The sequence below is a fragment of the Parus major genome, chromosome 14 (genome assembly GCF_001522545.3).
Source record: "Parus major isolate Abel chromosome 14, Parus_major1.1, whole genome shotgun sequence".
Classification (NCBI taxonomy): Eukaryota; Metazoa; Chordata; class Aves; order Passeriformes; family Paridae; genus Parus; species Parus major.
In genome coordinates this window covers 15255647-15277873 of record NC_031783.1, presented here as the reverse complement: position 1 = coordinate 15277873, position 22227 = coordinate 15255647, and the positions used below count along the sequence as shown (strand labels likewise).

The window sequence follows — 22227 nt, the reverse complement described above, 5'->3', positions numbered from 1 at the left end:
GAGCCCAGCTGAGCCCAGCTGAGCCCAGGTGAGCAGCGCTGCTGGCCCGAGGTGCTGCAGGATCGCTCCTGGTGCCAGGTTAAATTTCACCTGGAGCTGCTGCTGTGGCCCAAAGCACAGCAATCCCTGTGCTGGCACCATCTGCTGTTGTGTTGGAAATTACACCTGCCATTCAGGAATAACAATTCAGGAATTATTTAGGTTGCTTTCTGCTGGACTGTGTCTTATAGCAGAGCTGTACCCAGCTACTTTTACATAAATGATTCTGCATAAATAAGAGGTTGTTGCTTGCTTGGGAGGGAGAGGCCTTGTGTGAGAATAATCTTCTAAATGTAAATAAATACCTAGCAGTTAAATATTAAAAGCAGTTACCAAGACATGGTGTAGATGGTGTCTTTTTTTTTAATACATTATGGTAATAAACTGACATGTTTGGAAAGCTCAAGTTCTGTAGTAAAGCATAAGAAATGTAGATTGTGGCACTTAAGGGAGAAAAAGCAAATCATAAGAAATACATCAGCATTTGATGAGCTGCACCAGAAACTTTAAAAGGTTTGTCTCAGGTTCTCTGGGGTTTTTTGGTCACTAATTTATGGCAGCTTGTCATTCTTATTTTGGGGAACCAAACATGAGACCACTACAGGATTTCCCCTTGCCTGGATTTTAGCAGTTAGAATGTTAATCCCCTGCAGCAGCACTTCACCTTTCCTTCAGAAGCTATTAATAGTTTCACCAATCAAAAGGCACTTTTTAAAAGAAGTCACATTGTTATTTGCCTGACAGAGATTTGGGGTTTTTCAAAGTCAAAAAGAATACGGGGGAGAGCTTTAATAGCTGTGACTTTGTCCCAGGTATGAAATGGGAGGTCAGCAGTCACCACTTGATTTTCTGGGCTAGCAGGTGATTGGAACTGTGTTACTGAACTGTAAATTTGTGTTTGTACCCAGAAGTTTACAAGCTGTTGGACTCATCAGGTGCTCACTGAAACATCTCTTCCTTCCCTCTGTAAATGGGCTGCTACTTTTAGACCACAATTGTATTTTTGCCTGTAGAAAGTTCATTTGAAATTCCTCTCAGACCTGCAGTGCTGTGGCTCAGAGGGATCTGCCCAGTTTTGTTAGACTGAAGCCAAAAGTGCTTTTGTTGAACCACAAAAGCTGTATTTGAGCTGTATTTGGTGGAATTCTCAAGATGTGATATTGAAACCACTCAGTGTGTGTTTTACAAGGAGGAGCTCTGCAGGGCCTTGCTGCAGTGCCTGTTCTCCGAAAGTGGCCTGAAAATAGGATTTGGCTTGAGCTGAGGTTGTTCTCCAGAGCTAAATTTACTGCCTTGGATCCATCTCACCAATGCAGGAATTTCAATCCCCTCCTGTGAGGAGTGTCCTGGCTTTCCCTGCTCTGCACAGGAGCACTCTGCTCTCTTTCCAGGATGATTATTTCCCTGCAGCCTGCCCTGCCTCTCATTAAAGCAGCTCCAGCTCCCACCTCCAGGGCTGAGGTGGAAGAGATCAAAGCTGAGCTCGCAGAGTCAGTGACCGAGCACAGTTTGGTGGGGAACTCGGTGGAGATAATGAAGAAGGAAGGCAAAGCAGCAGAAATCTTTCTTTATTCACTCACTGAAGCCTGAATTGTAGTTGTGCAGCTCTGAGGTGTTTGGATCACTGAGATGTTTTGGAGGTGATGCACCATTTTTAAAGCAATTCTAAAGGACTGGAAGCACTGGAGTTGCAGCTGGTGGGTGAGTTCCAAAACAGCAGGATTCCTTTAGTGGGATTTCTGTGCCACTGAAACATCTGTGGTCACCAGATTTACAATTAAATCAATTCTAATACATGTGAAAAAGCTTACATTTTTAATTTGGGTGAAAAATGAGGATAGGAGGCAAACTAAGAGTCATGCTGATGGTTGTGTGTGGTGTTCCCAAAATACTAATACTGAAAGTGAGTGCTGACTAGCACCTGACAGTGTTCTCTGAGTTATTTTGGAACATTTGAAACCCACTTCAGAATATTGATGTGTACCTTGAGTCATGCTGCTTTCCTTTCAAAATTCAGCCTAAGGTCAAACAGGCAGGAGTGAGTTGGTGGTCCTGAAACACCTTGGAGTTGGATTTTCTGTGGAGTTTGTCTTGGTGAGTGTTTGAAAAACAAACCTTTTTGAAGGGAAATTGTCATCTAATTCTGGATTCCTTGTTTTGGAGAGAGCTGCTGATTCTTTCATTTTTCCTGGCAGCCAGTGCTGCCTATTGTATGTGGAAAGCAGGCAGGATGTGCTGCCAGCCCAGCAAGGTGCTCGCTGTTACCTCAGCAGCCAGCTGAGCTGCTTACTCCTGGTAACAAACACAGCCTTTGTTTGGGGAGAAACCAGCCAGCAGGGAAGGCTGCCTTTAGTTCTGTCTCCAGTTTGGGTGGATGGCTCCTTGCTTCCACTGAAACCTTTCCAGGCTTGTGGACTGGGGGCATCACCTCTGCCAGGGCCACCGCCCAGCGGGGTGACTCAGGCCTTTGTGGTGACATTTCAACTGAGTCACTTCTGCTGCTGGCAATGGCCAAGCTTTTATGGCTCATGTGTCAGGTCTGCTCGCCTTCCTTCCTCGTCAGCCTTTCAGGAGTGTGCATTTCATACAGTCATGGAGTGGTTGGGTTGGAAGGGGATTTAAAGCCCATCCAGTCCAGCCCCAACACCTCCCACTGTCCCAGGCTGCTCCAGGCTCTGTTCAGCCCAGCCTTGGGCACTGCCAGGGATCCAGGGGCTGTGCCAGGGCCTGCCCACCCTCCCAGCCAGGAATTCCTTGCCTGTATCCCATCCTTCCCTGCCCTCTGGCTGTGGGAAGCCATTCCCCCTTGGCCTGTCTCTGCAGGCCCCTGTAAAAAGTCTTGCAGTGGTTCTGTGGCTTTGACCTGCCTTGGGGATCAGCCCTGCTCCAGTACTGATGCCCTAGGGATGGGCAGGACCAGGGGGCTCTCAGATGCTGTTTATGTAAAGCATTATTCATTTTAAATCTCCAGTGGCAGGTTTAATAGACCCTCTTCATTTTATACATGAAAATGTAAATTCTTTCCTGATGAAAGATAACACTTTTATCTCAGGAATTCCCATCTGCTGTTTTGAGATGCACAGAGAAGACTTCAGGCCTGGGAGTGTGAAGAAGCTGCAGAATGACCAAGCAAAGGGATCAGTTTTTAACCTGTGGGGTGGGAGCTGTTCTGCCCACCCTGCCTGGGCTGAGGCAGGCTTTGAGCCCTGGGCTCAGAAAGAAGGGAAAAAGGGAATTAAAAGGAATTATACCATAAAACACTCTGACAGGAGTTCAATTAGGGGCACATGGAATACATTTTTAAAATGTCACAGCAAGCCAAAGTATTGTGATTAACATGTCTGGAATAAAATAATACAGTCTTTCCCTGTAAAACCAATTGGCTTTTTGCTTGGAGTGAGTTAAAGCCATGCCACCCTAAGCAGGAAATGGCACCAGCATTTCTGTTCCATATCCTGTTTCATGCTAAGTACTGTGTTTGGTGTCTTGAAAAGAAAATTTGCTTGAAGAAACAAGAGTTTTGCTAAAGATGACAGTTCCTCAGCGTCCTGGGATGTGGAGACAAGGCTGGCTCTGCTCAGGGTTTTGGCTGGAGCTGCTGGCTGTGCTGTGCTCAGAGCCTGCCCTGCCCTTTGCTGCCTGTTCCACCCTGGAGCTGTGGCAGGGAGGCTTTTTGGCCAAAGGCTGAGCTGGGGGAGCTGATTTGGCTGAGGAGCAGCTGTTTCTGTCAAATTCTTCCACTTTATCCCAGCTGCACCAGGGGTGGAATCCTGCTGGAGAGGGACCCTGCAGGCATGGGGGGCTCTGAGTGGGCAGGACACTGTGCTGTGTGAAAGTCCTGATTTCAGAGAATTCAGTAGTTTTATCCCCTTTTGTGATTAAGAGGATTATTACAGCCATAACAAATGATTATTCAGTCGTGTTTTTACAATCAGTCCTTTAAAACGCACTGCTGACTTAAGAGCTCAGTACCAGTTGATTCATGTCAAAGTTCTTGTGGTGTAGCAGAGAAACTTCATTTCTCAGCAGCTCCTTTCCCTGGGAGCAGCTCTGTTCTGCTGAGGTGGAGCACTGCCAGCCTGGCAGATATATTTTGGATTTGGGCAGCCCCAGTGCTGTTGCTGTGGTAGGTGGGGTGCCAGCCCTGCATGCCCAGCATTCCTGGGCTGCTGCTGCTGTGTCCCATGTGCCAGCAGCACCCCTGGGACACAGCTGTGTCCAGAGAGGAGGCTCCTGCTCCAGGGTGCTGCCCCCCGAGGCACAGGGAGCTCGGGAGGGGCTCCCCAGGGCTGCTTCCCCTGTTAGGAATGGCTTGGAGGGACCTCATCTTGCAACCCAGATTGAACTGTTTGGACTGAATGGAAATTCAGGGAATGGAAACAGCCCCTGGCTGCTGCAGCCTGGCCTTCAGAGCCTCGGGCTGGGCTGGGCTGGGGGAAGAAAGAAGCCCCAGTGCAGGGTCTCCAGCCTGGTGGGCAGTGGGGAAGCCCTTGGGAGCACTCTGCAGCTTCCAGTTCTTCGCTCCAGAAGGATTTCTTCATTGCTTCAATTCGATAAGGTGCAAAATAAACACTAACAAAGGCTGAGGACAGAAGTTTAGCAGTGAAAATCTCTTCTTTTTGAGAAGTTTGCTGCTTCCCTGGTTAGCTGGCAGAAGGAATTAGCATCCCTCGAAGCTGCAGTGGGATGGGAACTTCAAACTGGTCATACCTGTAGTTCCAAGGGAGACAGAGGTTAATTCCAAGGGAGACAGAGGTTAATTCCAAGGAGCCAGGTCCCTTTGATGGTTTGCTGCTTTCCCCTGTGCAGAGAGGAGATGGGCTGTGCTGCTATCACAGGGTTGTGTTTTCTCCTTCATGGTTGTGATTACTGAAAAACAACATTATTTAGTGGCTCTTTCTTGGCTTCCTTATTAAAGGTGGAATGTGGGCCTGCAGGAAGGGTGAGGTTTTCCCTCAGTGCATTTCCGAACCTGACATCATCAGCAGGGCTGTTGTGACTGTGCCACGCTCCTGCTGCCAGGGCTGGGCCAGATCCCACAGAGGAGATCTGCATTGGCCACTGCACATTCAGCTCCTGGAGGAACCACTTCAGTGTAACAACAGAGCTTAAGAAAAATGAGTAAAACCATTTTGCACTGCACATAATGATCCATAGTATGTGGGTAACCACACTTACACTGGGGATTCTGCTGTCACAGTACTGAGCCATCATTGCTTTTCACTCCAGTGCAGAGAATATCCTAGGAAAAAGGAAGGGAAGGAGAGATCAAACTTTGTATTACCCTAAAGTTGTATGGAAGCTCTATTCTATTATTTGAGGGGGTTTGAATTAAAGTTGTGGCTGCAGCATAGTAGGTTTTACAGGGATAAAAAAAAATATATATCTACATATAAATAATAAGTATAAATAATTGCTCTTTAACAGGATGTAACTTCCAGAAGACAAAATATTTCTGTTTGGGTGGGAGAAAAGTTTATCAATCTTGTCTGTGTTTTCCTCATCAAATAAATATTCCAGTGCTGTCAGAATATTTCAGCTGCTGTTGTGGTATTGAGCTTTTACCTTATTCTGGCATTTAATAATTAACACCTTATGGTTCACAACTAGTTCAAGCAGATAATGTGCTGTAAAATTGAAGTCAAATAAATGCTTTAAAAACACTGACCCAAACCTGAAGGAATCTTGTCCTTGGAGGCTTTTGGCACGTTCAGCTGCTGAGGGCTGAGCAGGAACACGAGCTTTCCGTGCGTGCCCAGGTTTGCAGAGGGTTATTTGACAGATTGCAGGATCTGATAAAGTCTGGAGTAGCTGAGGGACTCTGGCAGCAGCAGGGGAAACTCTCTGAACAGGAAAAGTGTCCTGGAGTCCCTCCAAGTGCTCCTTGGTGTAGGTGTGTAGTAACGGTGAGCAGCAGAGAGGGAGAGATCAGGGTGAATTTATCTTTATTTTATAGGCCTGGCAAAGGGAGAATCAATCAGTGTTAGAGCCAAAGAGCCAACAACAAATAAACCTGTGTCAACATTAAACAATTTCAAGTTTGTGTAAGCTGGGATGACAGAAGGTGTGGAAATGTGTGTGTAAAGACAGGAGTGTGTCTGGAGCTTTTGTCTGGCGCTGTGGAAGCAGCCAGGGGTTCTCTGTTGAAGTCAGACTTTCCTGGGAATACCAGGATTAATTTCTGATGGGCTTTTCAAGTACCAGACCCTCTGTTCTACAGTTATGGAGCTCAGCAGGATGAGGTGATGGGAGGTTTGTGGTGAAGGGGTTGGGGGAGATTTCAGGCTGCCATTCCCAATGTTTCTGAGGGATAAAACTCTGCAGTGCTCCTGTACAAAGAGCTGAGGGCAGCTCTCCTGCCCCTCTCATGGTTTTATATTCCTTTGTATTCAGGTGCACTGCTTCCAGATTGCTTTGGGTTTTTCCATGTGCAGTTGGAAATGGCATTTAGAGCTTGGTGCAGTGGATTTGTGCTGCAGGCTGGGCATTCCAGGGATGTCAGGGTTCCCAGACTCCTGTGACGTGGTGAACACGGTGGTGTGTGCAGCACTGGCAGTAATGGGATTATACCCTGGAACTGAGCAGGTTTTGTTGGAATTGTGGAGGCAATCTGTGACCCTGAACATGCCACTTGTCTGACACTGATGTTTTTTCCTCCCATAGGGCTGAGAGAACAGAGGTACTCAGTGAAGACCTGTTGCAGGTATTGTAACATGTTCCATATGTCTCATTTTTTTAATGTTGTGATGTGTGAGCCTGCTGAGGTTTGTACCTAATGTGGGCAAAAATACTGCATATGTCAGGGATGGAACCCTGGGGGTGTCTGACTTTTCAGCACATGAAAAAACAAGGGTACATTTTGAGTAGAAAAACTCAGTTACTTCTGTTTCTGTGTCCAAGCACGTGGCTTGGTGGAGGAGGAACCATTCTTGCTCTTAATGAGATGAACATGTCTGATAAGCCCATGAACCATTGGTGCTGATGACTTGCCAGTCTGTCTGAGGAGGATGAAGAAACCCTGGCTGGTTTCTGTCCTCACTGCTTTCACCTGAACAGATCAGCTGGGCCTTAAGAGAAGTGGCACAAAAATCATTCCAACTGCTCACTAATAAGTCTGATAGTGCTTTAAGTGAGTGTACAAATGCTTCTTGTTTAGCTGTGATATTTGTTCTCAGATCTGTCATGCTGACATGGATTTGTTTGCAGACTTGTCATCTTTGTGCAAATTTATCATCTCATCAAACACGACTTTGATGGTGGAGTTTAAACTGCAACTGTCACATTAACAAGGGTGACTGATTCCATGGAGCAAATCTGCCTGCAGACTTGTCCTACATTGTTGTCTTCCTCTGGTTTCTTTATGAAGGCTTTATAAAAAGAACACAGATTAGTGAGGGAGGTCAGGCTGGCTGTTGCTGGGACCTGGAGTGTGGTGGTTATTTCTGATTAAGCACAAAGCATCTCAGCCTGCTGGAGGTCAGGGCCTGCAGGTGGAACAGGGGAGTCAAGCAGTGATGGAGGTGCTTCTGGTTCAGAGCTCTCCAGCTGCTCAGGTTCAGGTGGCAGCTGTGGGAGTGTGACAGCCTTCAAACATGAATTCAGCACAAATACATGGAATTACAGAATCCCAGGATGGTTGGGTTGGAAAGGACCTTGAAGCTCATCCAGTGCCAGCCCTGCCATGGCAGGGACACCTCCCACTGTCCCAGGAGCTCCCAGCCCTGTCCAGCCTGGCCTGGGATGCTCCAGGGATCCAGGGACAGCCCCAGCTGCTCTGGGCACCCTGTGCCAGTGACCTGGAACATTTCACCCCATTTTCAGGGAGTTGCTTTATTTAAACTAGAATTACCTTCCCAGTTTGACAGTTGTGTCCTTGATTTCTGAGGAGATGTGGAGCTCAGTGACACAGAGGATGTTAAACACCTTGGTAGCCTGTGAGGGCCCATCTGGTTTCTTGTTTAGCTGCAGAATAGTAACAAGAAGTGAAAGCCAAGAGCTCTGCTGCTTGTTGCCAAAAAAATTTTGCAAGCAAGGCTTTCCCAGGCCCTGAGCAGCCTGGCTACACCCAAGTGGAAGAATTTACTCACTTGTTTGTTTGCTCTTGGGGGCTTGTGCAGGGGCAAGAGGCTCTTATCTAACCCAAGAGTTTGGAAACTGGTGCTGCTCACTTGACAAACATGGTTCACAGTTGGGTTTTTTCATATTCAGCTCAAGCTTTGCACAGGATTGCTAACAGGTTTTTTTTGTTCTGTTTTCTGAAGGGTTGTGCTCCGTTTCAAGTGTCTGTTCAGTGTGTTTCATCTGAAGACAAAGGCTATAATTCAGTACTGAAAAGGCCTTTACAATAGTCCTGCTTTCTGGCAGAGCTCTGTGGCAGAAAATGAAGCAATTGTGTGATGTTCTGTACTCTGGGATGCCCTGAGGGGACAGACAGCGTGGCCTGTGGCTCACCTTGTCACTACAGAGGTGGCTTGAAGGAGATTCGTGTCCTCTGTGCTTTCCTTGCCATCTGTGCACTGGAAAGCAGCTCAGAGAGGAGAGGGATGGCTGTGAAGTTCTGGGGTCATGTTCCTGCTGTCAGTGATGTGCCCTTGGTCTGCAGTTCAGGGGGTCTGCAGGGACTGTGTGTGCTCCAGACCTTCCTGAGAAAGCAGAGCCACCACCCAGGACTGCCCAGGGCTTTGGGACCTGCCAGGTGCCTCAGCTCCAGGATGTCACCGTGTCCCAGGCCTGGGAAAAACCCCTGCTCTGTCACACAAATTTGAACTACCTGACCTTGCAAAAATGATTTTCTTTTTTGTAACAAGAGGATGGCTTAGGTTGTGTTTCCTCCCTGGCTCAGCTGGGGCTGCCCCAGATCCCTGGCAGTGCCCCAGGCCAGGCTGGATGGAGCTTGGATCACCCTGGGACAGTGAAAGGTGTCCCTGCCATGGCAGGGCTGGAACTGGATGGGCCAAACCATTCCAGAATTTCATTTTGAAGATAACACAGGAGAAATGAATACTCTTAGCTGCAACAATAGATCACAAACAATACCCACGTGTTCACTGATCTCCATGTGGACTTTTTCCACCTGGACTTAGCTTTGAATTTGTTGCTCCATGCTCTGTAGATAAAAAGCAGAGCCTTGTGTCTCAGAGCAATCTCTGGGCAGTTTCTCTGCAGTTTGTTCTACCCTAGCAGATTTTTACTGAGCTTTTTGAGCACTTCAGCTTGGGTTTCTTTTACCCTCTTGAAAATATAAGAGTGGTTTTAGAGCTGTATCAAAAACTGGAGTCTGTTCAGATTATTTCTACAGATGAAATCTACTTTTTTTTTTTTCCCTTGCTTTTTAAATAGAATCCATTCCAAAGGGCCTCCTGTTATTCTTGGTGAGTCATCAAAATGCAGATAAACAGCATTCTTTGGGTGCTGTGCACAGAGAGCTCAGTGGCATGAGCAGTTCTGTCCCACTGCTCATCACTTTGTTTGTTTTTGGTGTTCTTTGAAATAAAATAGTCCAAATTCCTTGCTTAAAATCCTTTAAAAAACAGTTTATCATGTATATATTTGTCCTATTCACAGGCTGTGTATTAAGCCATGTTTGAATTAGTTGCTGATAAACAGAACTCTTGTTTGGGCTTCAACTCCTGTTTTTTTTTAATTCCATGTCCCATTTGAATCCCAGTAGTCTCTCCCTGAAAATACTGTTTTTTCTCAGCATGTGGGAGCTTTGTCCTTGTGTTTAACAGCCAGGGAAGGACATGCAGGAGGAGCTCAGGTTTGTACAGTGGGAAGGAAATGTCAGATGTGTCTTCAGCACTGACTTTACAAGGTCACAGTGAAAATGACGAGGATTTCCCACAGTTTTGTCCCTAAATCAGCCTCTTAGATACCTGCACGTGCCATTCATCTCAGATGGCAAGTGTCACCCTGATTCCCTTTTGCTGAGATGCCAGGCATGTTTTTTCCCTTTCCCATGGCATTTCCAGTGCCATGAGCTCTGACTGAATTTCTGTGCCACTGAAAAAAACCCCAATCCCAATCTCCCCCCAAGCATTTTTGCTGTCAGGCACTTCTGCTAAGCAGCTGCACTTCTTGTAAGCTGGAGAATTTGAGAAATCTGCAACCCAGAGCGACGTGTGGTACAGGGGGGAAGGTTTTTCTGCTGAGACCAGGGAAATAACTTCTGGTTTTTGTGTTGTTTTCTCTTCCTCCCCTCTCCCCCGGGGCCGATCAGATCGAGAGGCGCCTGGACACGGTGAGGTCCGTGTGCCACCTGGCCCAGAAGAGACTGATCTCCTGTCTGCAGGGCCAGCATGGCACAGACCCTGACAAGAGACACGTGAGTACAGCCTGGGAGAGCTCCCACAGCAGCCCAGGGAGCCCTGCTCTGTCACAGCAGCTCGCTGCTGGCACTGCTGGGACCCCAGTGGGACCCCAGTGGGACCCCAGTGGGACCCCAGTGAAAAATCCCAGTGCAAAATCCCAGTGCAAAATCCCAGTGAAAAACCCCAGTGAAAAATCCCAGTGAAAAATCCCAGTGAACCCCATTAGAACCCAGGTGGAACCCCAGTGGAACCCCAGTGGAACCCCAGTGGAAGACCAGTAGTACCCCGGTGGAACCCCAGTAAAACCCCAGTGGAACTCCAGTAAAACCCCAATGGAACCCCAGTGGAACCCCAGTGAAAAACCCCAGTGGAACCCCAGTGGAACCCCAGTGAAAAACCCCAGTGAAAAACGCCAGTGAAACCCCGGTGGAACCCCAGTAAAACCCCATTAGAACCCCATTAGAAGCCCAGTAGAACCCCATTAGAACCCCATTAGAACCCCAGTGGAACCCCAGTAAATCCCCAGTGGAACCCCAGTAGAACCCCAGTGAAACCCCAGTAAATCCCCAGTGGAACCCCAGTAGAACCCCAGTAGAACCCCATTAGAAGGCCAGTAGAACCCCAGTAGAACCCCAGTAGAACCCCAGTAAAACCCCAATGGAACCCCAGTAAAACCCCAGTAGAAGCCCAGTAAAACCCCAGTAAAACCCCAGTAAATCCCCATTAGAAGGCCAGTGAAGCCCCATCAGCAGCACAGCACAGCCTGGCACACCTCAGCAGTGCCAGGACACTTGCTGCCCCTGCAGTCTGCTGGGTGCCTGGAGCTCTGCTGACACCCAGCTAGGGGAAAATAATCTGCAGCTCTGAGCCAGCCCCTCACATCTGGAGCTGTCCTTGGGCACTGCCACCTCCAGCTGGCTGGAAATGCTTTTCTGGACACGTTTGATTTCTGCCCCTCACAGCAACACCATAGGTTGGTTTTCTTAAAGCATCAGAGCCAGAAATAATTCCCATTCACACTTTCTCCTTTTATTGAGTAACAGAGAGCAGAGACCAGGACCTCTGGAGAGAGATGTGATGAGCTGGTTGCTTAAATCTCAGCTTAAAGCTGTTTATCTCTCCTTGGCAGTAGAGATATGCTCTGGGCCAGTCAATTCAGCTGAAACTGAGAAGAAAGTGCTTTTCAGAGTGCCTGAGAATAGGAATCCTGGGGCTTGAAACTTTCTGTGACTTGGCATTTTCTTTGAGTCCAAGAATGAGCTGTGTTTGTGTAATAGAAACCATCTGGAAGAGGAGCAAGACCTTAAGGGGATGTAGTGGGGAAGCTGGAAAGAGTGAGCAGCACTAAGCTGAGCATTGTTCCTTCTGTTCCATAGAAAAAACTTCCTCTAACAGCTCTGGCTCAAAACATGCAGGAAGGATCCATCCAGCTGAGTGATGAAACTCTGCTGGGGTAAGTGTTTGCCTTTTCTTCCTGACTTGCTGTCTGACATCTCATTGCCTGCAGGGCTCTAATTAGAGCTGTGGGTGGACAAAGGCTGGTTTCAATCTAATAAAACTTAATATTTCTAGATTCTTTCTCTAATCCAAAGGGAGAAACAGTGAGCAAGCAGTTTTTTCTGGAATGATTTGGTGACAAGTTTTAGGCTGAATTGCATTCCAGAGGATTCTGATTCTCTGCTATCATAAAAGCTTTTAAAATGGCTTTTTTTCTCCTTTGGGTTAGTAGAACTATCATCTTCATTTGAAGTTTAAAATTATGTATATTCTGCAATTAAACTGCATTTTTATTTTAAACTGAATTCTACAGGTTTACATTAATGACTTAAAATAATGTCAATTAGCATTAATGGCTCCTAGTTCAAAGTAGCCCAAATTTATCTATCCTGGCATCATGGTTATTTGCAATTTACAGGAAAGTGGCTGAAACAAATGAACCTCCACGTGCTGAATTCCTGGAGCCAAGTGGGTTTTTTCATTGCTGGTGGGAATTCTTATGGAGACAGTGTAGAATGACCTTAGAAATCTTTGAGAACATATTTCTGAGCCACTGCAGGAGATTTGAACCTGGATAAAATCTTACAGAATAGGGATTTTCCTTATAACAAACATAAAATGAAGGTCAAGTCCTGGGTTTGGATCCTGAGACTGCTGGGGATGGGATTGCTGGGAATTGGGGTGTTAAGAGCTTGACATGAAAGGGGCTTAGGAGAAAATGAAATACTGCATTGAGCAATTTTTCTTGCATGTGGTGAGATGGAAGGATGGGCTTGGAAATAAATAGTGATTTCTGTGCCCTCAGGGCTGGTATAATCACCTGGATGTCTAAAAGCCTCCAAAGTGTTGTCATGGCTCAGGAATTTAGAAGACAAAGGTTTAATAACACCACTTGCCTATCCCAGATTTCTCCAAGAGAGCACAGAGCACTTGGGTTGAGGCCACAAAGGGATGCTTTGCTTTAGCACAAAGATTTCCAGAGCTCTGCTCTGCCTTGAATCCTTCTTCAGTCAGTGGAAAGTGCCATGACAATTCCCTGTAATTCCTACAGGAAAATGCTGGATACCTGTGGGGATGCAGAGAGTAAACTGGCAATGGAGCTCTCCCAGCATGAAGTACAGATTGAGAGAGAAGTTATAGACCCACTGTGCCTGCTGACAGAGGTGAGCTCAGCCTGGGGGAGAGGCACATCTGCATTGATGCATAAACTGAGCAAAAGTGCTTTATCTCAGCACTGGTATTAAAAAACTGCTTTAAAGGAGCCCTGTGTTACTGGTGGAAAGTGGGTGTGAAACCTACAACATGTGATTTGTTACAATGCACAATTTAAAATTCAATGTAAGCCCCTAATTCTCATTTCAGACAGAGATCCCAAATATCCAGAAGCAGAGGAAGCAGCTTGCAAAGCTAGTGCTGGACTGGGATTCTGCAAGGGGAAGGTAGGAGAGCATTTTAGTTACTGAGTGCTTTTCTGTCCATGTGAACTCCCTGTTGGCATCTCATGCTTGTTATTGAAATGCTGCTGTGAACAGGCACTAGGTGGAAAAGGACAAACTATGTTTAAGTTACACCAGAAGAGGACCCATGACTGCTAGATCCAAACAGAATCAAGATTTTGGAGTTGTTACATGCCCATACATAATTGGAAAAGTGTTGGAAACAGATCCAGTTTCCAGTTAATACAAGTGTTTAACTTAAATAAGGAATCACTGAGGTTTTCAGCTTAGAGAGGGAGCAGGAATCTCTCTGTGTAACCACACCAAGTGTTTTTACAGCCCTGTGTGGAGCCTTCTCACTGGGAGGGTCCTGGGTGGTTCATCTCACCCTTTAAAAGGTTTTACACTGCCCTGAGAATTGGTGGGGCCATTTTCAGGATATTCCACAGCCATGCTGCAGACTGGGGCAGATGCAGGGTTCCTGGTGATGTTTGTAGTTGCTGGTGGATTATGCCAGCACGTCATGAATGGTGTGTTTTGAACCTTTTAGTTCTGTTGGAAAACCTCAGGAACTGTGGGGTTTGTTTCCTGTTGGAAGAAATTCCCAGCTAGTAAATACAGATTTGTGTTGAATATTGATTCTCACCAAATGAAACTTCTCTTCCCCAGATACAACCAAGCCCACAAGACTTCAGGAACAAATTTCCAAGTGCACCCTTCAAAAATAGAATCTCTTAAGGAGGAGATGGATGAAGCTGGAAATAAAGTAGAGCAGTGCAAGGTAAGGACAGGATGAGTGTCCCTTCCACACCTGCCATGGAATTGCCCAGTTGTGCAGCTGCAAATCACCTGGCAGTGACAGTGTCTGTCCTGGGGGTGTTTTCATGCCAGCTGATCTCTGGATTGCTTTAGTTCAATGAGGAACTCCATCCTGGGTGTTTCTAAGTTGAGAATTTGACATTATTTTCAGTTTCAGTCTGAGCCAGCTGCATCCTGGCCATGAATGAATGTTCAGGGTGTCTGGGTGCTCCAGACCATGGAGCAGCTGTGCAGTGGGAGGGACCTGAAGGAAACTGAAGCTGGGCCATCCCAGGACTGTGCTAGCTGTCACTGAGCAGTTCACATTCATTTTCAGCAGCTCTGAGCAGTTCACATTCGTTTTCAGCAGCTCTGAGCAGGTCACATTCGTTTTCAGCAGCTCTGAGCAGGTCACATTTGTTTTCAGCAGCTCTGAGCAGTTCACATTCGTTTTCAGCAGCTCTGAGCAGTTCACATTCGTTTTCACTTCTCAGCAGCAAATGCTCCATTGAGTACTGAGAACTGAAACCGTTTTTATTTGTAACTTGTACTTCATAACTTGTACTTGTCTTTGAGTGCTATAAATAACTGGACTGAATGGCAATAAGTTTTTGACTGAAGGGGGGAGCTGCTTTGTTGGATAAACCAGAGTTAAGATTTTGAGATGGTTTTGCTTGAAGAACGTTGGAGCAGAGCAGGTGCACTACAGCTTCTTAGTTCAAACTTCCTGCCAGCAAAATAAACACAATAAAATAAACACAATGTATGATTTGAGATAAATCTGCTGTCCTGGTTTGCATCTTTCCCAAAGGATCAGCTGGCTGCAGACATGTACAGCTTTGTGTCCAAGGAGGGGGAGTACGCCCGCTGCTTTGTCACGGTGAGTGTTGGCACTGGGGCTCTGCTTCAGCACAGCTGGGCACACACACTCAGTTCTCAGAGATGACATTTTGTGTGCTAAACCTTTAGTCTTGTCTTATGTGCTCATCAGAAGCTAATGCTCTTTTTGTTTTTAAAATGTGGCTTCTGTTCTCAGTTATTAGAAGCACAAGCAGATTACCATAGAAAAGCATTAGCAGTCATAGAAAAGGTCCTACCCGAAATTCAAGCCCATCAAGGTAAAGTAACCTGTGCTCTGGCTGATCCTTCTCCTTGCCTCTGCCACCTATGCACAATATTCTCCTCCTCTATCTTGATTCTCTTGCATGCAGACTGATTTAATAAGGCCATTTTGATCTGCTTAACAATTTTACATTCCCAAGCATAATTCCATCTTTGTGTTCTCTGGAGTTCTCCAGCCATGTTTAACACACTAATAAAATATTAATTAAGGCTCTCTCTGATACCCAGGAGGGTAAAGGAAGGATTTTTCTGTTTGCTTAGCTCTTTGTGCCCTTTTGCTGGGTCACACCTGGCTCTTCAGGCCAGTGAAAGTGTCATTGTGATTTGGTTCTTGAGTGATTACAGGTGATTATCAGGAAAACTCCATGGATTTTAAGGAGCTTGATCTTTTTCCCCCCTCATTTTGTGCAATCCTTTTTCCCAGTGTGCACTGCTGGGAAATGGGAAGTTTGGGTTCTTGTGCTGATTATCAGCTGTTAAAAAGTTGAACTGTACAGCTTCATTTCTTCCCTAAGAAGAGCTGGAACTGCTGCTAAGCTTTTACTGTCAGGGGACTTTGAGGTGTAGCACTGATGATTTGGGATGAGGATGGATTTGGACACTACTCTCTGAAACACTGGCTGTGCTGTCTCAGAATCTTTGGAGAAATAGGTGAACAGAGTCTGAGGGCAAATACAGCCTGAGCTGAGGAAGGCTGAGGTGTCTTCAGCTGATGAAGGTTGTAAAAGATGAACCAATTCAATGCATTAATCAGTAGGAGCATTGTGGAAAATGGTGTGGGGTATCTGCTCAGTGTGGGAGAGGAGGGAGTGCAGAGGTGATGCTGCAGCAGAGTTGTGCAGAGGGTTCTTTGTGGATATGGCTGCTTGAAGTTTGGTTTTGGTGCCTGGGAAGTTTGTACAGGGCAGCTGAGCAGCAAATGCCTCAGAGCAGACTCCCTAGAAGGTGGCTGAGTGTGGGGAATTTCTCACCTTGTGTTTCTAGCTGCTGTGTAAATTAGGATCCCATATGGGTTTGGGTTGGAAGGGACCCCAAAGCCCACCCAGTGCCAGCCCTGCTGTGGGCAGGGACACCTTCCATGACCTGCAAGCCCCATCCTGGGACACTTCCAGGGACAGGAACAAGTGCTGAGGTTTCTTTTCCTAATGTTTGCTGTAATTTGCTAAGGTTGGGAAATGCCATGTTCATCTCATGGTGTGTTTATGAATGAGAGGGACTAAAACCTGACAAGGGAGGTGATGGATGTGGTTTTGTAAAGAAAAGGGGTGAATTAAATCCTCTGCAGAAACACTTTGCCTTCAGAGCGCTCTTTGAAGTCCTCTGAAGCTTTTGTCTTTCTTGGCCTCTTTTCCACATTAAAGAAATAACACATCTGTACTAACAATAACCTTTTACATCTGCATTTTTTCAGTTAAAATGGCAGAAATGGGTCAGAACGTAAATTGTAGGAAAGAAGAAATTCACACTCAATTTGGAGAAATTTGTGCCAATTGGAGTTAAACAAGATCAAAGAATTAATTTGAAATTTGAATGTTATGGTGCTGGGCTGTCACCGTGGTAGTTCTGATGTGACACACTGGGGCTCTTAACATCCATTGTAATTTGCTGATATAAGGAATCAATTTAAGGAATAAAACTTTTTATTAACAGCTCAGTTTTTGTTCACCTTAAACAGAGTTAAAACAAAAATCAGCCCAGGTCATGCAGTCCAAACAGAATTTTCCTCACAGATTCTTGCAGACTGGAGCTAAATCAGTGTTACTGGAACGTGCAGCCTTGTGCTGGCACTTGTTGAGGTTTGTCATTTGTAATTCCAGTTGTCCACAGAATTTGTATGTGATACTCCATTCAGAAAGATGCAGAAGTATTTTTTTCTTGACCACCAGCAGCCTCATTTTCTCTTTGCTCCTGATCCAAGGGACTTTACCAATCAAGGGCTGTAAAACTCCTGCTGTAGTCTGAACATTTCTGTGCTGTACTAGAGGCTTTCTTCTTTCCTTGCCTGGGCTATAATTCAAGGGTTTGGTAGATATCCTGCTCAGTGTTTTGATACTCTCCAACTTAGACAAATGGACTGAAAAACCAGCTTTTGGAACTGCCCTGGAAGAGCATCTGAAGCGCAGCGGGCGGGAAATCGCAGTTCCTATCGAAGCCTGTGTCATGATGCTCCTGGAAACGGGGATGAGAGAGGAGGTGGGTGATTCCACAGCACAGGCCAGGAAAGGGGGGAAGAGGGCCCAGCCAAGCTCATGAACTGGTGTTTGTTTGTTAACATGTTGCTTAACTAATTTCTCATTAAGTAGTTGGTAAATGTTTTGCAGCAGAAGAACCTCGCACTGTGTGAAGTGTCTTGGAGGTGCAGGATGCACTTCCAGTGAAAATTGGAATGGGCCAAGGGTGTGGAGGAGCTGAGCCAGGGGCAGGGGACAGTGACAGGACACGTGAAGGGCCAGCTGGGGAAGGCAGCAGAGCTGGAATGTTCTGGAAGAGGCTGTTATAAATCTGGTGCTGTTCCATGCTTGTGCCAGTGTGTGGTTACCAATCAATCCATTTTATTTCTGTGATGCAGGGCTTGTTCAGAATTGCTGCTGGAGCCTCCAAGTTAAAAAAGCTGAAAGCTGCCCTGGACTGTTCCACCTCCCAGCTGGATGAGTTTTACTCAGATCCCCACGCTGTCGCAGGTATTGGGAGTGTTGTGCATCCAAACCAGGTGTAAATTGATGTGACACAAGTTTGTGCTGTTCAGGTGTTGATCTCCACAGTTAAACTGGGAGAAGTGACAATCAGTTGGAAGTTCAGTGCACAGTTTGACACAGGTAAGTGCAGTGTGCTGATCACACCTGATGTATTTGTGATAATGGTGTGGAAAATTCAGGTGATCACAATGACCCAGCTGTCACATCTCTCATGACAAGAGTGTTAACATGGGCAAGGTAGGTTAGAGCTGTGTGTAGACCTTCAATATATCTTTATAAATCCTTTGTCCTGAGGAGATGATTCAGAGTTTTATAGCGTGTTTCTATCAAATTGCACTAATTATTGACAGACCCTTTGTGTGAAGATCTGAGCAGTTCCACTGTGCAAGTGCCAGGTCTTGCCACTTTCCCTGCTACTTGGAATTCATTGCACAGATAAAACTGCAAATGTGAGGGGCAGAATTTTCCCTGAAGTCTGAAGGGAGGAGCCATCCTGTCCCTGTCTGCATTGCAGGTGCCTTGAAATCCTATTTGCGGGAGCTGCCAGAGCCTCTCATGACCTACAGCCTGTATGAGGAGTGGACACAAGCTGCAAAGTAAGCAGAAATAGCTATAAAGTCATGCTTTAAATTAGATTCTTCATAGATGAACTCAAACAGCCAATCTCACACAGTTATTTATTATTTCACTAACGGGTATTTCATATAACAAATTATTTGAAATAATATTTCAAATATTATTTCAAATATAATAAAATAGCTCAATACAAATTGCACAAAATGTGGTGAAGTATCTGTTTTGTTTAACTCTTGGGGCTGCTTCAGGCTGCACAGAATTGATGCTCAGGCACTTTTGTTGCAGGTAGAGATGATTAAGCAGGTTACTGAGTACAAAACATTTATTTGGCATAAATGGAAGTTTATACCATCATTTCTCTGTCACTTCATAAACAACTGATTTCTGCCCTGAAAGTAAGAAGTTGTGGCATTTTTTTTTTGTCCTTTCAGTATTCAGGACCAGGATAAGAAGCTGCAAGAGTTATGGAGGATTTGTAACAGATTACCTGAGCATTACCGTGTTAACTTCAGGTGGGTATGAACATCTCTTAGCTCAGCTGCTTTGCACCTCAGAGCCAATTAAACTAAACTCTAATCCAGGTGTGCTTTTCTTGGCAAATTCAGTGGGATTTATAAAAATACCTCTTATTTCATGCAGCAATGTTCTCAGATTAATTCCTTATTGACTGTCAGGAAATAGTGATGCACAGAGCCTTTCTGTTTATGGCTCCTGCTCTGCTCTTTGCTGTAGTTTCCAGTCTTAGAAAAATCACCTGGATCTGACTTAAACATCTCATTTTTCCTTTTGGGTTTGCATTTTGGAAATGAACCAGAACAAAACCAGCTCTGGTGATTCCTAGAAATGTGCAATTTCCATTACAGGACATGAAACTAGCTGAAACTAAGTGTTTTTCTCTGGGAGTAGAATATTTCTGTGGTTGTGTTTTGCTAAGATGGGAGCTGCTTTCTTTGCTACCCAGTTCAACTTTCATGATTCAGGAGCAGAAGCTTTGGGCAGCTGCCAGGCGAGGAGGCTGCTCATCTCATTTCTGTGTTGTTGGGAGCTCTTTTTACAAGTTCTCAAATTTTTATTTACTTGATTTCAACAAGAAACACTCATGGTTTCTGCTGTTTAATTATTTCTTTCCTTTCTGAAGGTATTTAATCAAATTTTTAGCCAAGCTTGCCCAGAACAGTGACGTTAACAAAATGACACCGAGCAACATCGCCATAGTCTTGGGCCCCAACCTGTTGTGGGCAAAGAATGAAGGGTGAGTTCTTTTAAGAAAGCTACAAAGCAGAGCTGGGTGAAGCTGTAGAATTGATAGGTTTCAATCCTTTAGTCTATTCACAGTACCAAACTGTTTACCTAAATATTATTTCAAGTGTTCTTTCAGCCCATGCCTCCAGGTCCTCTGAGGCAGGAAGGTTTTTGGGGGTGTTTCCAAAAGCTGTGAATGCTGCTGGATATTCTGGAGCCCAGCACAGTTGTTCTTCCTCTGGTACTGAGGAGCTGATCCATCATGCTTAGCCTAAGTTGTTATTTAGGTAGTCTGAATTGATTTTAATTTTCTTATTTTGAGGGAGCTCTCAATAAAGTGTTTTTCCAATCTCTCCTGCAGATCCCTGGCTGAAATGGCAGCAGCCACTTCAGTGCACGTGGTAGCAGTTATTGAGCCCATTATTCAGCATGCAGACTGGTTCTTCCCTGGAGGTGAGTTCCTGCCACAGCTCAGCAATTTTACATTCCCCTCCTGCTCACCCTCAGTGGCTTGTGCCCCCCTGGGGATGTGTGTGTGTGTTCTCAGGAGGCATTCTGCCTGTCCCTCTTCCAGATGAAGATTTCAACGTGTCTGGGGCGTTTGTGGCAGTTCCTGCTGTTAATTCCAATCACTTGTCACACACTGGGAATGACTATGAATGTGGGACCCTGGAGAGGAAGAGGCCTCTGAGCATGACTGTGATGGAAGGGGATTTGCTGAAGAAGGAGAGGTAGGTGTAATTCTCATTTTAGGGGTCCATTACAGCCCTCTTCCAGTGAGGCTTCAATCAGACACCTTCACTGGTGTCAGGAGAGGAATTTCATGGAAATGCTGTAGATAACAATAGTGATTTATTTCCTGTTGTTGCAGCCTGAGGATGGCTCAAAGGTAATGTACCGTTACTTCCTTCCAGTTACACTCTGCATGATAAATCCCAACCAGATATTGCTGCTCCCAGTTTCTATTCTCCTGGCACAGATTGGGGGTGGTCTAAGATTCACTGGAGCAGAAGGGTCTGCAGTAGCATCTCTCTAACTTGTGGTATTCCATGGCTTCTCTTTCAAAGCCCATAAGCTGAGGTGGTGTCACCTGGTGCCTTCATGATAAGACTTCTGAGTTGATGATGGTACAGTATTGCCACAGCAAGCAGTAGAATGCTGAAAACTCCCAGTAAAACGTGCTGTTTCCCATATAACATGTAGTGTAATGTTCATTCTTATCACTCATCATGAGTATTCAAGTGATGTGCTTGTTTTTAGCTGTTGATGCAAATGTTGTTACCTGTTAGCTGTGACCAGCCACATGCAAATTTGTCAGCACTCACAGAGGAGGAAGAAAATCAGTTTGAGATCCAGTGTTTAACACAACAAGAATAAAATACTTTCTGGAATGACTGTGCTGCATACATTCTAAAATCTGTTAGAGTTGAGGTCTCCTTGAAACACAAATAGAGTGATTTGGGTTGGAAAGGACTGTAAAGATCCCTCACTCCAGCCCCCAAATCACAGCCTCTATCCAGTAGCTTTTTTTTGAATCTCTGCTGCAACTTAGTGTGCGATAGAAACAAAATTCATGTGGCAAAATACATTTAGTGAGGAGCTCCTGTGGTATGTAAGGAGAAGTCTGTATTTACATGTGAGATTCTGAGTGCTCTGACCTCATTGTCATCAGTGTTTGTCTCCAGATGTAATTGAGTAGTTTGTTCACTGACGTTTAGCTTATCCCTCTGCGGGGATAAGCCAAATCCTGTTGCATGTCTTAACATTGCTGGTGTTGTGCAGGCAGTGGAAGCTTTTATTTAACACGGTGGTGTCGTGCAGCCAGCGGAGCTTTCCTCGTCTCTGCTTTGCATGTCGGGCTTCGTCTGGGGTGGGACACCCCGAGTCCTGCTGCTGCTGCAGCCCCTGGGGGTGCTGCCCGCTGTGTTCACTCTCTCTTCTCTCTGTAGCTTTGGTGTGAAGGTGCTGGAGTTCCCCACGACCCCTCGGCGATGTGGCACTGTAAACAGAAAGCTCACATCGCCGGCCTTCCAGCCGCCCCTGCCGCCCTGCGAGCCCGCGGCCGAGCAGCACTGCCCGCCCTCGGGGGCTGAGCCCGGCCCCGGGGCTGCTCCTGCTCCCCCTGCAGAGCAGCCCCCGGCTCCAGGCACCGAGGATGCCAGGTAAGAGGCAGGGCTTGAGCTGGCAGCGGCTTGGCAGCGGCTCTGGCAGCAAAGGGGTGTCAGCTGTGCACATCCATCCCTCCTATGGCACATCCATCCCTCCTGTGCCCCATCCATCCCTCCTGTGCCTCATCCATCCCACCCATGGCACATCCATCCCTCCCATGGCACATCCATCCCACCCATGGCACATCCATCCCTCCTGTGCCCCATCCATCCCTCCTGTGCCCCATCCATCCCTCCTGTGCCCCATCCATCCCTCCTGTGCCCCATCCCTCCCTCCTGTGCCCCATCCATCCCTCCTGTGCCCCATCCATCCCTCCTGTGCCCCATCCATCCCTCCTGTGCC

General features: G+C 46.2%; 1 protein-coding gene across 8 annotated transcripts in view; it reads left to right on the top strand.

Moving 5' to 3' along the window:
• The window catches only part of ARHGAP17 (Rho GTPase activating protein 17), a 41581-nt gene that overhangs the window by 10734 nt on the left and 8620 nt on the right, over window positions 1–22227 (top strand). For 6 of the 8 annotated variants that reach the window (XM_033517905.1, XM_033517906.1, XM_033517910.1 and 3 more), the window contains exons 2-18: window positions 6703–6742; window positions 10259–10363; window positions 11726–11802; window positions 12898–13009; window positions 13209–13285; window positions 13952–14063; window positions 14892–14960; window positions 15117–15198; window positions 17268–17395; window positions 17772–17883; window positions 18413–18494; window positions 18906–18986; window positions 19613–19726; window positions 20078–20169; window positions 20291–20447; window positions 20588–20605; window positions 21666–21878. In XM_033517905.1, the coding sequence (XP_033373796.1) occupies window positions 6703–6742; window positions 10259–10363; window positions 11726–11802; window positions 12898–13009; window positions 13209–13285; window positions 13952–14063; window positions 14892–14960; window positions 15117–15198; window positions 17268–17395; window positions 17772–17883; window positions 18413–18494; window positions 18906–18986; window positions 19613–19726; window positions 20078–20169; window positions 20291–20447; window positions 20588–20605; window positions 21666–21878 (1671 nt within the window). The remainder of the gene's footprint in view (window positions 1–6702; window positions 6743–10258; window positions 10364–11725; window positions 11803–12897; window positions 13010–13208; window positions 13286–13951; window positions 14064–14891; window positions 14961–15116; window positions 15199–17267; window positions 17396–17771; window positions 17884–18412; window positions 18495–18905; window positions 18987–19612; window positions 19727–20077; window positions 20170–20290; window positions 20448–20587; window positions 20606–21665; window positions 21879–22227) is intronic. The other 2 variants (XM_015642790.3, XM_015642795.3) reach the window with 2 other exon arrangements.